The sequence below is a fragment of the Henckelia pumila genome, chromosome 2 (genome assembly GCF_033568475.1).
Source record: "Henckelia pumila isolate YLH828 chromosome 2, ASM3356847v2, whole genome shotgun sequence".
Classification (NCBI taxonomy): domain Eukaryota; kingdom Viridiplantae; phylum Streptophyta; class Magnoliopsida; order Lamiales; family Gesneriaceae; genus Henckelia; species Henckelia pumila.
This window is the reverse complement of record NC_133121.1, coordinates 89,125,993-89,143,279: the sequence shown is the minus strand read 5'-3', so window position 1 is coordinate 89,143,279 and position 17,287 is coordinate 89,125,993. Positions and strand designations below refer to the sequence as shown.

The window sequence follows — 17,287 nt, the reverse complement described above, 5'->3', positions numbered from 1 at the left end:
GAAGCCTTTGTAAGAATTACTCTGTCATTTACCGGATTTAATAGTTGAACTTAGATAGAGATATTGAGTTTGCTATTGAATACAAATTTTTTTTTGACACTCGAGAGATGTAGTAGAAAATAATAGGGATTCTTGGCTAATAAACTAGAAGAATTTATAATTAAACAATCATTAGAAATAAATTGTGGTGAACAGTCAAGTGAAGTCGAACCTCTAGCATTCATCTCGTATTGAATTTTCATCTTGCAAACTTGTCGTTATTTAATTTTAATTATTGCATATTTTAGTTTTATTAAATTAAAAACCTTTATCGTAGCTCTACATAAGATTAAGATTTTATTAGTTACAAATATTTAATATAATATCATTTTATTCATTTTTTGTGGGATCGACTTGGACTTAATTCCTATATTATAACTTGACACCGTACGCTTGCGAGCGAAAAAAACGCAATAAGTTTTTGGCGACGTTGCCGGAGAATGAATTTTATTTGATTTATATTAAATTGTGCTAATCAATCTTAATTTTGATTTAGAGCAATTTATTTTATTTTATTAGTTCTAATTTTAAATCTTTCTCTTTTGTTTATGCAGTTTATGAAAAAAAGCCAAAGTTACGACTCACTGCTCTTCGATCCAAAAATCGAGAAAACTGCTAAAGCCTTGAGAAAAGCTAGAAGAAAAAAGTTGCAACAAATGGCTGAAAATAGATAAAACAGAGGCGAAAGATAAAGAGGCGAAAATAATGCTCCGGTGCCAATCAGAGATCATTTTAGACTGGTGATCAACAATCATTATTCTGGAATTGATCGACAAAATATCACTGCTAATAATTTTGAGTTGAAGCCAACATTGATTAATATGGTGCAGCAAAATCAGTTTATAGGTGCAGTTACTGAAGATCCGAATTTGCATTTGCGCACTTTTTTGGAGATTGCAGACACTGAAAAAATTCATGGTGTTACCGAGGATACAATCAGACTACGATTGTTCCCGTTCTCTCTTAGGGACAATGCTCGCAGTTGGTTACAGTCACTACCTCTTGGGAGTATCACTACATGGGATGACATGGCTTCAAAATTTTTGGCTAAATATTTTCCACCTGCCAAGTCTGCCCAACTGAAAATTGAGATCACAACTTTCAAACAGCAAGATCATGAGTTATTGTATGAAGCTTGGGAACGCTACAAGGAATTGCTTAGGAAGTGTCAGAACCATAATTTTTTGGATTGGGAACAGATTGAATTATTCTACAATGGTTTGAATGGGCCAACTAGGATTTATGTTTATACTGCTGCTGGAGGTTCGATATTCTCTAAATTTCCTGCGGAAGCTTATGAGATGCTTGAGAAAATGACTATTAATAGTTATCAGTGGCCGAGTGAGAGATCTGTGATAAGGAAGCCTGCTGGAATTCATGAAGTTGATGCATTCACTGCCTTGACTGCTCAAATGGCTACTATTTCTACACAATTGGCTGCATTGACAAAAGGGAATCAAGTTTCTACTGAGACGGCATCTCTGGAGAATGCTGCAAATTCTGCTGATGGATTTGAAAGTGTGGAGCAAGCTCAATATGTGAACAACAGAAATTACAACAACTATCGAGGTAATCCTGCACCCAATCAATATCATCCTAATTTGCTAAATCATGAGAATTTTTTCTATGCAAACAATAAGAATGTGTTGAATCCTTCACCGGGGTTCAATACTCAGAATGGCGAGGGTAAAAAATATTTGGAATATTTGGTGAGAAATTTTATTTGGGAGTCATCCACAAGATTTAAGAGGAATGAGAATAGGCTTGATAGTATGGAGACACACTTGACCAATGTGAGCGCTTCTATGAAAAATCTTTAAATACAAATTGGTCAATTGATGAATGCATTGAATAATCAGCAGAGAGGGGTGTTTCCTAGCAATACTGAGGTTAATCCAAGGGAGCAATTCAAGGCCGTCAATCTTAGAAGTGGTAAGGAAGTTGGGGTAGATGACCCAAAGGTAGTGGATAGTGAGGATCAAGTAGAGGAAATTGAGGTTGAATCTGAAAAATCTGTTAGTAAAAATTCCAGCAAATCTACGGTTGTGCCTGAGAAACCGCCTGTGCCAAAACCTGTTCTGCCATATCCACAGCGGTTCAAGAAAAAGACGTTGGATGATAAATTTTCTAAGTTTCTTGACATCTTCAAGAAAATTCATATAAATATTCACTTCGCTGATGCTTTGGAGTAGATGTCACACTATGCAAAATTCATGAAGGATGTGATGGCGAGAAAGAGAAAGCTTGAAGAATTTGAGAGGGTGAAGTTGACCGAGGAGTGCAGTGCCATCCTGCAAAATAAATTACCACAAAAATTGAAAGATCCAGAGATTTTTACTATTCCTTGTATTATTGGTGGTGCAACTGTTAATATGCATTATTTGATTTAGGTGCAAGTATTAATTTAATGTCTTTATCTATTTTCAGGGCCTTGGAGCTTGGCGAGGTGAAACCAACCAACCACAAACACTTTGCAGTTGGCTGACCGTTCTCTGACTTATCCTTGCGGTATTGTGGAGAATGTATTGGTAAAAATAGATAAATTTATTTTTCCTGCTGACTTTGTAGTTATTGATAGGGAAGAAGATCAAGATGTCCCTCTAATTTTGGGGCGACCATTCTTGGCAACTGGAAGAGCTTTAATTGATGTGCAGGAGGGTGAATTAACTCTACGATTTGGTGGTGAAGCGGTCACTTTTAATATTTATAAGACCACGAATTACCAAGATGAGGTATGTTCTTGTAATCACATTGTTTTATTTGATTCTTCTGTGAATAATTTTGGTGTAGGAATAGAGTTGAAGAGTGGACGAGATCCGAAGGTGGCGAAGAAGGTGAAAAAAAAGCTAAGTCCAAGATGATTTTTGAGTATGTTTGGAGGGTGAAAGAGAGGAACAAAACCTCCAATAAAGTGACAGGGATTGGTTAATTAGTGTCAAGTCGGGCTGACGACTTTAAACCAAGCGCTTTTTGGGAGGCAACCCAAGTTTTATTTTATTTTTGTTTTGTTTTAGTATTTTAAATTTATTTATGTATTTAATTTTATCTTTTTTGAGGGCATGCCTTGTTCACACGCTAACATTGAATTTTCTACTCTAGGTCCTTGTAAAGAAATATCGAGTATCAATGTACCTGCACCCGAAATTATGACGGGCTAGGACTACTGACGGTCATTCCACAGGTATGTGCATTCATCTGTTCTTGTTATTGAATTATCGTACATTGAGGAAAATGCACAATTTAAGTTTGGGAAGGTGTTTAAAAATTGTGAAAATTTTGAAAAATTTTCATGAGTTAGTTTGAGTTAAACGGATGATGTGTAATTGTGTTGGCCTATGATGAAAATAATTTTTTGTGCTGAAAGGTCAATGTTAGCTATATTTTATCTTGAGTTCTCACTCATATGCACTATGTCTTGATTGTTGACACTCTAGTGATTAGAGAAGCTTTGTGATTTTGTGAGTGGATTTGATGATTTGATTCTTAACTTTGGTGATTTTTATTCAAAACCGAGGTAGACTTCTACGATCTTAGAAATGATTTCGGTAATTTTTTTAAAAAAAATGAATAAATAAAAAGTTGCCAAAGAAACATAGAAAAAAAAATTTTACAACTCCATCCAGGCCTGGAAAGGGATTGAAATCTTAATCACCAATCCATGGCTATGTATGCGGACAAAAATGGGGTTGATGCACCATCCGAGCTATAGACAAGGAGATTGAAATCTGAATCCTATCTTTAGTTATATCTAAGCTTGCGGGTAATTTATGAGGCTAAAATAAAACTGGGTTCAAAATCCAGCGATGTTATGAAAAAACTGTGATATAAATTGAAAAGTCCTTTTGATCTTAGTGAGTAGAAGTTGAACTTGGTGGAGAGTGTTTTGAAACTAGAGAGTGTAATTGATGAATCTATGAAACAAACTTGTTGCATCAGTGTATCGAAAGCGAGGAGGATAGACAAGATTGGTAAATCATACACACTCGAGAACTCTTGAGAAAATTAGCGGACATGTGTATTGAATCTTGAAATGTAAAAATTCAGAGGTCTACTATATTGCTCATTACTGTTTTGCTCGGGACTAGCAAAAGTCTAAGTTTGGAGGGATTTGATAAGTGCATTTTATGCACTTAATTTGCATATGATTTGAATTGGCTTCTGTGATGTATCGAGTAGATTTTATGCGTATTTGTTGTTATTTTTGTGAGATGCAAGGATTGGAGGAAAAGTACCGAGAAGAGAAGGAAAAAGTAATTACGGAGCTGCAAGTTTACAAAATTACTGGAGCTGCTAGATACATCAAAATCCGATCTCCACCGTTCTAAATGAATTTTAGGATTTTTAAAGCTGCTGTCAAAATTTCAGGTCGATCTGACGGCTAGAACTCAAGTTATGATTTTTGCAAGAATGCTGCGCGAGCTGAGCGCACCCGCGCTCGAAACCGACGCACCCGCGCCTTGTAGCTCTTATTTTTGAGAAAATTATCGGCGATCAATGCACCTGCGCCCGAGGAAAGCGCACCTGTACCCTGGAACCCAAAAACGTGGCGCACCTGCGCCCGAGGGTAGCGCACCCACGCCTGACGTGTCGTATTTTTGAAAACTTTTAGTCTCGAACTTTAAAAGGAATCTTTGACAATATCAGAGGCGAATCGAGGGTTTTCATCAGTTTTTGAAGGCTAGAGACGGCTAGAGACCAAGGAGAAGGGAGAAAAATAATTCTTGGCACGAAGACGGACGAAGCGACTTCCGGAGATGGAGAAACATCATCTACCTTCATTTTTATTTCATTATTTCTCATAATTTTTGAATGATGTTCAAGAGCATGCTTTGTTTGATTTTTTATTTTCTTTATAAACTAATTCCTTTGTCTAGAGGAACGACGTAGCTTGACTTAAAACCATGTTTTTGATATTTTGATTGATATATTAGAATTATTCATTCGGTTTATTGGTGTTTTCCTGAATTGATTGCGTTCAATTAACTAATCACTAGTTGAATTGTTATATTTATTTGAAATCTAGCGCTCGAGAGAGGCGATTTTGAAAAGGACCATAGGAAAATACATCATTGGTGTCTATAGAGTTCGAGAGGTCTATAACTCCATTGAAGCCTTTGTAAGAATTGCTGTGCCATTTAACGGATTTAATAGTTGAACTTAGATAGAGATATTTAGTTTGCTATTGAATATGGATTTCTGTTTGACACTCGAGAGAGGTAGTAGAAAATAATAGGAATTCTTGGCTAATGAACTAGAAGAATTTATAATTAAACAATCATTAAAAATCAATTGTGGTGGACAGTCAAGTGAAGTTGAACCTCTAGCATTCATCTCGTATTGAATTTTCATCTTGCAAACTTGTCGTTATTTAATTTAATTATTGCATATTTTAGTTTTATTAAATTCAAACCCTTTATCGTAGCTCTACATAAGATTAAGATTTGATTAGTTGCAAATATTTAATATAATATCATTTTATTCATTCTCTGTGTGATCGACTTGGACTTAATTCCTATATTATAACTTGACACCGTACGTTTGCGAGCGAAAAACAGGAAATAATAATCAGTCTAAATGCGGAGATTGCTAAGCTCAATACTGAAATGACAAGCTACAAATTAAAGGCCAACAGTTAAAATCAAAAAATCTGAGGCTGACTGAACTGATTCAAATTTGGATCCTTAGTTTTGCTAACTGAGATGTTGGAGTCACAAAAGCCTGTTGGAGACAAGACTGGTCTCAGCTTTGTAAACAATGACTACATAGCTGAGTCTAGTACTAAACCAAAACTAGATATGTGCAAAGACAAGTATATTCACTTTGTTAAATCCAGTTGGTACATGAACAAAGTAATCTTTCCCCACAAAATGACAAACCTGTTGAAATTTTGAACAATTGCCGGATGTTTGTAATTGGATATGTGCCATAGAGCTCTTGTGCAAGGCAAGACTGGAAATCCAGTCAAGCCAAGCACATCTTAATGACTGAAAAACAAAACCACAGACCCTACGAAAGAGACATTCAAAGAATATATAGACAAACTTATTATGTGAGAAGGGTAAAACAACATGGTAGATATAACACACATCACCCACAGTCTAAAGCATATTATTATCAACACACACAGAGGCATCATTCACACATAACTGTTTATGCACAACCGAATTGGAAAACTATTTGTGGTCGACCAGTTAGGTTGATCCAAGTGTGGGTTCCTAAAGGACTAATTCATTGAGGACCCACGAAGAATTGGGTACCATAGTCTAGTTTGATTTTGTGCTTACAGGTGACATGAACTGAAGAACTCAATAAATTAGTTTGGCATATTTAAACTGATCAACTATGGAGCCAAAATGATACCTCAACCCGGAGTGAAGAAAATTCTTCTAAAAAGATTATTATGATTCATCAGTTTACAACCACAATCCTCACAAAATTCTCAACGCATATGGACAATGTTTTAGAGGAAACTAATAGGAAATCAGTTTAGAGGGAAACTGAAGTGAGGGAGAACATCAGTTTTGCACGATAATACAAAGGATTGCTGATCATGCCAAATATTTCATCAAATCTCGAAGACAGTGATTGAATAATGACTAAGCTTTCTTATCCTTATCTCTTATTTATAACATAATTGATTTTATTATTTCAGTTTGCTTTAGGACTGTTGATACATACATTCAGTTTTAGTCTCAGTTTCGATCATTTGTGAGTAATGCTTTGCACATAGTAAAATGAACAACAAGAGTTAGTCAAGATAGATTCCATTCATAATTGATATTTTACAATTTCATTCTCCCAATCTACTGCCATCTTCCAGCAGCTTATCCAGATGCTCAGTTCACCTGCATATGTCTCTTGAAATTCTTCAAAAGATGAGATTTTATCTAGAGTCCGGAGCTCTTTCACAAGCAACAGAAGGAAAACTCCTTTGGATGTGAAGATATCTTCAGACTGAGTCGTATCACACCACAATCTGTACTTCTCTAGACTTCTATCTTCAACTTGCAGAATAGGAACAACAGTGAGTGAATGCAATTTCTCCACCTTAGTCTTGATAGATCTTGTCTTCATAGAGACGATGCTCTAATACTCCTTCTATGCTTCTAATTTGGCCACATCTAGAAACTTCATCGAATTTTGGTTTTGAACAGATCCTATATTCTCCATTATTGATACTATGTTCGAATCCAATCCATCTGTATCTCTTTTATAGACATATTCAAGGTAAACGAAGAGTCGTACGCATGCACACTGTTTCCCATGACATTTCAGGTATTTGTAAGAATACGAAGAGACACCACAATTTATTTCAAATGGAACTGACGACCATACTCCAACAAGTGAAATCATTCAAGAACTGATTTAGACTCCCCAAACAAGTGGTATCAAAACACGAGGGAACACCAGCTTTTCTAAATCATGCATCAGTTAAGGGGGAACAAAGATGTTATGCAAAGCCAACTGATTAAGTCATTTTTGGAACCCCAAGTGAAGTAGAAAGACTGAGCAGACACATCTCCAACAAGAAATCAGTCGAGGCCTAGAAAATCTCTCATCTGGATCTGTAAAGATATCACCTATTAAAGGGACATTACACTCTCAAAAAATAAAATAATTGAAGAAAGGAAACTGTATTAGCTGAAAAGCAAAAGCCAGACATCAACTGAAGATCAGTCTAGCACCAAAAGATTCAAGATTTTAAATATTTTAAGATCAGAGATTGTCCGAAGGTGAATTTACATGCTAAGGTTTTATCAACACCAAAAAGGAAAAAATTGTTGGAATATGCATGGTTTCAGCGTTGACAAAACAAGTTAGGCAAAATATCGAAGTAAACTGAATTTGTCCGAAAGCCAAACTGAAGACGTAAACTAGACAAGATTCAGAGCCAAACTGAAGTGCTACCTAAACTGAGTTAACTTTGACCGGAGCCAAATTGAAGTCATCAGTTGGTCAAGACAACCAGACTGGGTTTATGTAGTAAACTGCATTCAGTTTGGTGACTAAACTTATTCAGTCTTCCAGAAGACAAACTGTTACAGCGAGACAAACCGAATTACCAAGACCGGGTAGTTGCAAGGCTGAACTATCAAAAACTGCATAACCAAGATTGGACCCCCAAGATCAGTCTACCTCTTGTGGATAGAATTTTCCGTATACAAGCTAATGCCGCAAAGTAGCAGAGGGACAATGTACCTTCATAACCATATAGTACTATTGCAGTACAGATACAATTTGAATTTAAGAGTCGTTGCAATCCATCTCTATGTAAAGGAGCTAAAGATCAGTAACATACGCGCAAGAGAAGCATGATATATTGAGACATACGCGCGATACAAGTGAGAACCACACAAACTTACATCTGCATTCAAGAAATCTAAACTGAAGTAAACTGATCAAACACACGCATATCGTTATATTTGATCAAGTGTAGGATCATTTTGTGAAATTCTTATCGAGTTGTAAATCTTGTAATCGATTAGTTTAGTGAACTGTCAAACATTACTATTGTAACAAGAATCAGTCGAGGGATGAGTTCTTGATATTGAGTCTAGGAGTTCAGAGATAGGCAGTTGGGTAAGCCTTAGTCTTGGATCGGGCTGTTGCAAAGTGTTGTATAGTCAAAGTCTTTTACAATAAATCCTTTCGAAGTAAAAAAAATGGCGACGTATGAGATTTAACTCCAAACATCCATAAACAAACACTTGGGTTCTTACTTTCCAGTTTCATTCATATTTCAGTCGAGCACATTCACTCACTCACAAATTCAGTTTGGTCATTTGATTTAGTTCTAATCTGTTAGTTGACATATTTTTGTACATAGTATTTGTTTGCCAATTAATATCGACACACGAAGAAGAAAGCAGTTCAGTTGACCTACCTTAATAGAACTCAATCAAGTATTTGTTTGCAATACTTGTATACATCTTTAAGTACTCAAAAATCATATATTAATATCAAATTTGAAATAATTTATGCTAAAAAATAATGTATTAGTAATGTATATTTAATGTTTTGTACCGACTTTCATTCGAGAAAAAATGTGAGTCAAGATAGTATAAAAATATTTTGATATGAATCACGGAGCTCAAACACATGTTTTTTAAACAAAAATGAATGCAAAGTTATGTTTAGATTTAGAATCAAGTTTATACTTAGATTTGGATTATAAAATTTATTTTATCCATTGCACAACAAAGACACTAATTTAATAATAATAGAGATTTCGTGGTTATGCAGAAGGGTTTTAGCATTTCCTTTTCTTATTTTGAAGGTCAGCAACCATGGAGGCACCTGGAAAACAAGAAGAGATCATCGAACCTGTAAGATCCGCCCCCCTTCTCTCTCCATCCATTGATTAGTTTATTGCATGATTAAGTTTACATTCCGAATGGTGTTGTCGTTTATGCAATTGAATTTCAGAATCTCTTTCTCGAAAAAACCAAGGAAATTTATGGTGCGAAAAAACTGTGAAATTTTATTTTCTGTGATTTTAAAAGAAGCTATAGCCTATAGGGTGGTAGTACAGTGAGATTCATCTTCGCATTTTGGTATTACCCTTTTACAATGATACGGGGAAGTTTTAATCGGGAGTTGGAAAGGTGAAAAAGTGTTGGATATCCTTATATTTAAATGCGTTTCGCATATGCTTGTTTTTCTACGTCTGATTTTGAGGCCTCAATTCTAATATATAGTCACTCTCGAAGTCATCTGAGCACACTGTATATGTGATCCTACCTTTGAGCTTATGAAATTTAGCTTTTTATCATACCGGTCTTCCGTTTGCGAGCTTCATTTCGTAAGGCTTACATTCTGAATTTACCTGTTTTACAAGTTGATAGGGTACTTGAAATTCCTTTTTTTTTTGAAAGGCAGTGGAAATTCTTTTCTGTAAACACATTTTTCGTATTTCAATGGGCTAATCTCTAATTTTCTCGAATGTGGATAGAAACCTCCAAACTTGGTTGGGACCGTCAACTGGGGTGCAGCAACTGTCATTGGAATTTTCACTGGAATGTTATATGGGGGTAGCAAAGAGGCATCTGCTTCTGTTGTAAGTACGCGTCTCAAAGTAGGATCAGTTTTTCCATTGAAATTATCATTGTTGAGTCTGAATATTGCCAGTTTAAGGAATCTGCTATTGTTTGAGATTCATGAATTTAGAACCTGTTACTTCTATATGGTATATATGGTATTAACTGGTATCTCCAGGAGCTGATTTACTATTATTGGTGGGAAATTTTGTTCTAATTGCAATGCTTCTTATTTACTTTTCTATGGAAGTTCATCAGTTTGTGAGAAGGAAAGAGAGTTGTCCAGTTAAAAAACATTGTCTTTACACAACCTGACATGGAAGAATTCTGAGTTTATGATTTTGATGTTTGTGTGACATCCTTAGCGGTAGACAGTGCAGTTGTGGCTTGCTACCTCTTAACATACGTTGCAAGTTACTTGTTTCTCCAATTGCTTGGCTAGTCCTGCTTCATAGTTGAGTTTTCCCAACACGTTTTCTCTGGGCTTAAGGATTGATGGCAAGAATCATCAATTTTGCACGCTGATGTGCATAAAGCTATTGACGTGTGAATGTGTTTTTTAATGATTTTTTATTTTTCTTGATTAAATTCTGGAGCAGAAAAATAGTGATAATTTTCTCCTTGATCTGTTGTCATATTTTCATTTGCTTTAAGTTAAAGATGACTAGGACTTCAAATTTCTGGAAATTTACTGTTTAAGTGTCGTTTGAGTTTTTGAATTATCATTTATGACTGTTAGATTTTATTGTATTAAGAGCCTGCTTTTGGGGGATCTGTTCAGTTTATCTTACCATTAGTGAGTTGCTGACAGAAAATCTTTACATCTGTGTTTCAACAGAGCAAAGACGCAGAAGTTATGTTAAAGCTTGGAAGTACTCCAGATAAACGTGAACAATATCGACTTATGCGAGATGCAATGGAGAAAAGATTTGTACGAGTTACTCGAGGGTCTATAGTTGGTGGAGTCCGCCTTGGCATGTTTACCGCCGCCTTTTGTGGCTTGCAGAATTTTTTTGCTGAAAAACGGGGGGTTCATGATGTTTATAATGTTGTTGGGGCTGGTTCTGCCACTGCAGCTACATTTGGCCTTATCAGTAAGTTTTTTTCAGTCTTTTAGTAAGTTAATAGCTTTGAGGAATAAAAAATTACAAAATACCTGTTGCCTGTCCACGATGAACTTTTTGCTTGTTATTTCCAGTGCCAGGTTCACTCTCTTGGCGTGGAAGGAATGTGGTGCTGGGTTCAGTGTTAGGTGCAGTATTTGGCTTCCCAATTGGTAAACTCTTCTCCTGATCCAAAATATTCCCAGTAGTAAACGTGATACTGCTCATCCATCATATCTCTTGCCCCATCTCACCTCACTGATGGTGACCTCATATTTATCGAAGAAAATACTCTTCTGAAAACTTTAAGCATTATCTTTACCTCGTGTACATCACTGGAGACCTTGGGCATTTCTTTTCAGAGAAGATGTGGTTTCGTTTGCCCATATGGAGCTTTATTGCTAGAAATCAAAATTATCTTGAAATTATTTTTACGAATTGGAAGAGTTCAGTTTACAGAATCATGGGAGTTTTTTTGTATGTGAATTTCATGCTCTGTGACCCCTCCCCACTTCTTAAATTTCGATCCGTTTGCAATACTTATGAACACTCAAGTTCTGTAGATACGTTGTGCAAGTGACTGATGAAGAAATTTGAACTCGTTATTATTTAGGTTGGCTTCACCTAAAACTTGTGGAGAAAGCAAATGAAGGCAGACTGGCAAATACTTCTGAATCAAATGGTGGTGTTGGTGGTGCAATCGAGAAGCTTGAAGAGAACCTAAATAAATGACACTCTGACAGTTGGAATGTAAATTTTGAATCAAGTCTGCCCCCATTGAACTTGTGCACAAGCATGGCTCATAGGGTAACAGGAAAGAAACTTCCATGAAACATATTACGAAAAACTAACTATTATACCTGAGGTTGTGCTGCCTCATGTTTTTGTGATCAGATGATTTGATTGTACACGATTAGATGATGGAAAACATTCTTAATGAGAAAGAGGTCAATGTTTCAAGATTATTTTTTGTTTTCTTTGAATGAACTATCGTATCACTGAACTAATTAATCTTGTGAATCTCATTCAACTGACATTAGCACTTATTTGTCTTGTGAATGAGTAACCAACCAAAGGATCAGTCTGGCACATTATGCATACAAAAGAGGTCCGGACATCTGAAATCTATTTTTTCTGCTTAATTAAGTTGCACCACTTTGCAATAAATTCTGATTCATCCGGATCCAGGCTTGGTGCTCTATGTTGCTGGAGGATTCCAAGAATCTCTTCAGCTTCTCCCAAGAGGAGAGCTGCTTGACGGATACTTTCCTCCTTCATTGCTTTACGTTGACACTTCATGAATATGACATGCATTAAATTGGTAAGACAAGCTGCCATTATGTTTGCAATCATGATGCTTAATTGTGCAAACAATCCCTCATCTGTTTGGTGATCATCACCTTCACATGCTGTCAAAATTCTTCGGCTGACACGGTACATTGAGTTGGCAGCTATAACCTTAACCGGCCAGTTAAGAGGATTTTCCATTGTGAAATCTTTCAAGTCTCTTTTGAAATCCATGACAGTCCTCTCTGCTTTATTCGAGAGTTCTTGTAATGTCTCCTTGAAGTTTTCACCTCTGCGAGATGTTTCATGGAGATCTTTGTCTTCCCACTTGCGATACAGTTCAACTCCAACCCAAATGACATCTGCTGCATTTCTGAGGTTAGTTAATTTTTCCTTTTTATCAAGGGTTTTCTCTATAAGTTTTACGTAGAACAAGCCTTCGTCCACGCTCCTCAGTAACATACTGACTTCATGCTTCGGTATATTAGGAAGTGCAATGGCTATACTTGTCAAGGACACCAGTGGCAAAGACCAGCACCCGGGAGGTTCCTTGGAATGCAGACTTGGGACTTGATACCTGTCAATGACTCTCACACCTCTGAAGTTGCCAATTTTGTGGAGAAGGTTTAGCAGGTTCTTGGGTTGCTGCTTCTTACCCTTCTCGATCAGTTTTTTGGCCTCATTTTGGATGTTTGTTATGATCTTTTCAGGCAACTCTCCTTCAGCTTCTAGTAGCAGAACATAGCGGTTTAGATCCCTCCCTTTAGATAATCCTGGTTCTGATTCGGATATCCCATGAACACGAGATGCAGCAGATTCTGATCTATTCTTCAACATTTTGATGCAGTGGAAAAATGAGATGATTGGTCTGGTGAACCAAACTGAGATTAGCCGAACTAATTTACTGGTTAGAATGATAAGAACCTGAATTCTAATAACAAAATTTAGAATAATTCGTTTTGTATCATGGACAACTTTCCTCCACTTTCGATCTCTAATTTGCAAAGGTAATGAGCTCTCCTTCCACTCCACTAACTTCTGTGTCCAGTAACTTTCTATCTTGAATTCATCGTTGAAACTCCTGTTGCCTTTCTCACTGCATTTGAAATCCACAGCAACGAACCATCGGAACGCTGGGGTGATCGTACCCACCACAACACCGACGGACTGAGTAAGAACAATCCATTTCACCGACCACCCATATTTGGAAGCACTTTTAATAATCTCACAATGTTCCGTTAACAGTCGAACCTCAGCTTGTGCCAAAACAAAAGCAATTAGCAGACAAAGGGTACTCGAAGCAGTGCAGGACACGGAACGTGCAATAACAAAGTGGGAGCTACTAGTTTCTACCATAACCCAATACTTCTGGATCATGAGTTTCAGTTTATCGTAGGCAAAACTTCCCTCCTCCACGGACTCCAAAATTTCCTCATCAGAAACCATTTTCAGCATCTCATGATATTTCAATTCCAGGTATCGTTTAGTGGTCGGTACCATTACAGCAGTAGAGACAATCATAACAAGCAAAAGAAGCATGCAAGTAGCAGCTACAAGTTCTTCACCAAACATTTCTCTACCCTTGAGAAAATGTCTCATTTGAATTATCTGAATGCAGACATTCACTATCACTGTTATTACAAGAATTCCTAAAGCCGTTACATTCATCGCAATGTCTTTATTATCCATGGATCCCAAACAAGTCATGAAATTTCCCATAGCTGTGGACAAGAAAATCAAGCTGCTAACCTTGGCTAACCTATCCGTGGCAGCATACATGCGTGTAGTAAGATCCAGAGGCAGCTTCATCGCCACGGCCAGCAATGTCAGTGAAGTGGCGTTGAGTGAAAAAAACTTATTTGGGAACCAGTACTTCTTGCTTCGTAATCCACGGAATGCATCGGCTGCCATCCCAAGTGTGCAGACGAAAGATGCTGCAGCAACATACATGCCAATCCATGGCATCGGTGCTTCGAGCTGCTTCTCCACGTCTGCAGCAGACACTGTGTAGTTCCCTGGCATTGCCCGCCGCCGTCTTCTTTGAGGTAAGACGTCTATTTTTTGAATGAAAGTAAAAAAATTCTTGGTTGGTTTACTTTTGTGTTGCTGCCATTCTTGGATGATGTTTGGAATCCTCCTTTGTCAAATTTCAAGATTGTAGTGATCAATGAATTTGACAACCGACTCAAGGAGATATTATAAAATAGACAATAGAGTACCACACGCTGAATTGAACAGACGTTTGAAAGTTATTATATGCTTTTGAATACTGAGAAGTCCAAATCGTTAGGTGTGGATTGACTGTCTTATTCTAATATTGTATGAACACAACTTTTATCTTGTCTCAAAGTTTAATGTATGGATTGGTGACTATCAAAATTCCTTTGAGGTCCAGAAAAAGAAGAAAAAAAGGAGATTTAAAATTCGAGAATAATCACCATTTGAGGGGGCAAAAAAAAAAAAAATAGCTTGGGTTTATTTGTTTCTGTATTCAAGTTAGAATCTAATGATTCCAATTTCTGATTTCTGTAATCATATCAACTTGAGTTATTTCTTCAACTGCTGAATAAGCTTTTGAAACATGTGGGCCTACTTGCTTTTATCACGACATGTTTTTTAATCCAAAGTTTACATAATTGCAGGTTATTAAATCCATTTGATTTTGTCCCATGCAATATTTTTAATGCAGAGTTGATCCACATATTATTTAAAAACCAAGTATTATATTCGTATGTCAAGGACAATTATATAGACTCCTGCCCATTCTTTTGAATTTCAGTGGGTATATCCGGTTTTCTGAGAAAAGTATTTTCATAAATTATTTCTGATGAATAAATTGGAAATGTGAATAATTAATAGATAGAACAACCATATAACTTTTCTCTCTTTCCCCCCCGCCCCCCCAATTTATTGTAGAAATTTATTAATAGATAGAACATGATCCTGCCCATTCAAAACTTACAAAGAATGCACTGATGGCAGAGAGGTGAAAATGGGCAACAATGTTCGTGCCAAAGTTATTGGAATTGGAACAGTGGTTCTTAAATTTACATCAGGAAAGCCACTAACATTGAATGAAGTGTATCATGTGCCCGAAATGACAAATAATCTGATTTCTGGAGATCGTCTCAACACAGGACGATTTAAGTTAGTCATTGAGTCTGATAGCCTTGTAATATCCATCTGTTTCATTTAGAACAACTGAATTATTAGGACTTATACATTTCGATGTGTCTGATTTGCATAGTAAAGTCTCTCGTGGTGGAAATAAATATTTCGTGACTTTTATAGATGATTATTCGAAATATTCTTATGTTTATTTACTTAAAAGTAATGATGAAGTACTGAGCAAATTTCTAATATATAAAGCAAAAGTTGAGAACCAATTGAATCGAAAAATTATAGTCCTACGTTCCGATAGAGGAGGTGAATATCAAGTTACTGAACTTGCCACATTTTGTGAAAGAAATGGTATAATTCACGAGTTCACACCACCATATTCGCCTGAATCAAATGTTGTCGCTGAAAGAAAAAATAGGACTTTAATTGAAATGGTAAACTGCATGTTAATCAGTTCCAGATTACCTGATTATTGGCGGGGTGAGGCACTTTTAAGTGCTTGCTATATTCTAAACAGAATTCTTATGAAAAGAATTAGAAAGACTCCATATGAATCATGGTTCAATCGAAAACCAAATCTCAGACGTCTGAAGGTATGGAGATGTATTGCATATGTGAGAAAATCGAATCCTGAGATTACCAAGTTAGGAAATAAAACATATAAATGTGTTTTTATTGGATTCTCTAGAAATAGTTTTGCATATAGATTTCTTAAATTAGAATCAAATGACATATTTTAATCTGTAGATGCTGAATTTTTTGAACATTTATACAAGTCTTCTTCTTTACCTAAAACTGCAAATAACTCTACTCATAACTCATCCAAGAGAGTTCATGAAAAATCCTTGGATAATACTGCTGTTAGAAAGAGCAAGAGGCAAAGGAAAGCAAAATCATTTGGATCTGATTTTGTAATATACTTGGTGGAAGGTGATGTAAATAACATTACACACCAAACTAAGTTTTCTCATAATAATGATAGTGAGCCTACAATTTTTTTAGAAGCTATGACTTCAAGAGATGCTGTTTTTTGGAAAGAAGCAGTTAATGATGAAATGAAATCTATTATGATAAATCAAACATGGAAATTGGTTGATCTACCTCGTGGTTCCAAACCAATTGGATGCAAATGGATTTTCAAACGAAATATTAATGCAGACGACTCTATAAATAAATACGAAGCTAGATTAGTAGCTAAAAGTTTCAAACAGCGCCATTGTATAGACTACTTTGGCACATATGCTCTAGTGGCAAGGATATCATCTATCCGTGTGTTATTATCTCTTGCTTCAATTCACAATTTAGTTGTCCATCAAATGGACGTAAAAACAACATTTCTAAATGGTGATTTGGAGGAAGAGATATATATGGAGAAACCGAACGGTTTTGTTATACTGAGCAAGAAAAGAAAGTCTATAAATTAGTAAAGTCTTTGTATGGGCTAAAACAAGCACCCAAACAGTGACATGAAAAGTTCAATAGAGTAATGTTATCTAATGGTATCAAGGTCAATGAAGCGGATAAATGTATTTATTCAAAATTTACAAATAATATGTGCATCTTGGTTTGCTTATATGTTGATGATATGCTCATATTTGGTTCTAATATAGAATGTGTAGACGAAACTAAACAATTTCTAGAATCTAATTTTGATATGACGGATTTGGGAGAAGATAATGTGATTTTAGGAATCAAGTTAAT

At 36.1% G+C, this 17,287-nt stretch overlaps 2 protein-coding genes and 1 non-coding gene across 3 annotated transcripts; 1 reads left to right on the top strand and 2 right to left on the bottom strand.

Annotated features, from left to right (window-relative positions):
* Positions 1 to 1,115: 1,115 nt before the first annotated feature.
* Positions 1,116 to 1,222, bottom strand: LOC140885748 (small nucleolar RNA R71). The gene has a single exon (XR_012151165.1). It is a non-coding gene; the product is annotated as a small nucleolar RNA R71 (small nucleolar RNA).
* Positions 1,223 to 9,248: 8,026 nt separating this feature from the next.
* Positions 9,249 to 12,144, top strand: LOC140881862 (uncharacterized). Its single transcript, XM_073287494.1, has 5 exons — positions 9,249 to 9,365; positions 9,992 to 10,096; positions 10,915 to 11,170; positions 11,275 to 11,352; positions 11,793 to 12,144. Exons 1-5 carry the CDS (start codon positions 9,327 to 9,329, stop codon positions 11,909 to 11,911), a joined length of 597 nt encoding a protein of 198 aa, XP_073143595.1. The 5' UTR covers positions 9,249 to 9,326; the 3' UTR covers positions 11,912 to 12,144.
* A 160-nt stretch (positions 12,145 to 12,304) lies between these two features.
* Positions 12,305 to 14,488, bottom strand: LOC140877881 (uncharacterized). The gene has a single exon (XM_073281476.1). The coding sequence runs from the start codon at positions 14,486 to 14,488 to the stop codon at positions 12,305 to 12,307; it is 2,184 nt and encodes a 727-aa protein (XP_073137577.1).
* Positions 14,489 to 17,287: the final 2,799 nt, after the last annotated feature.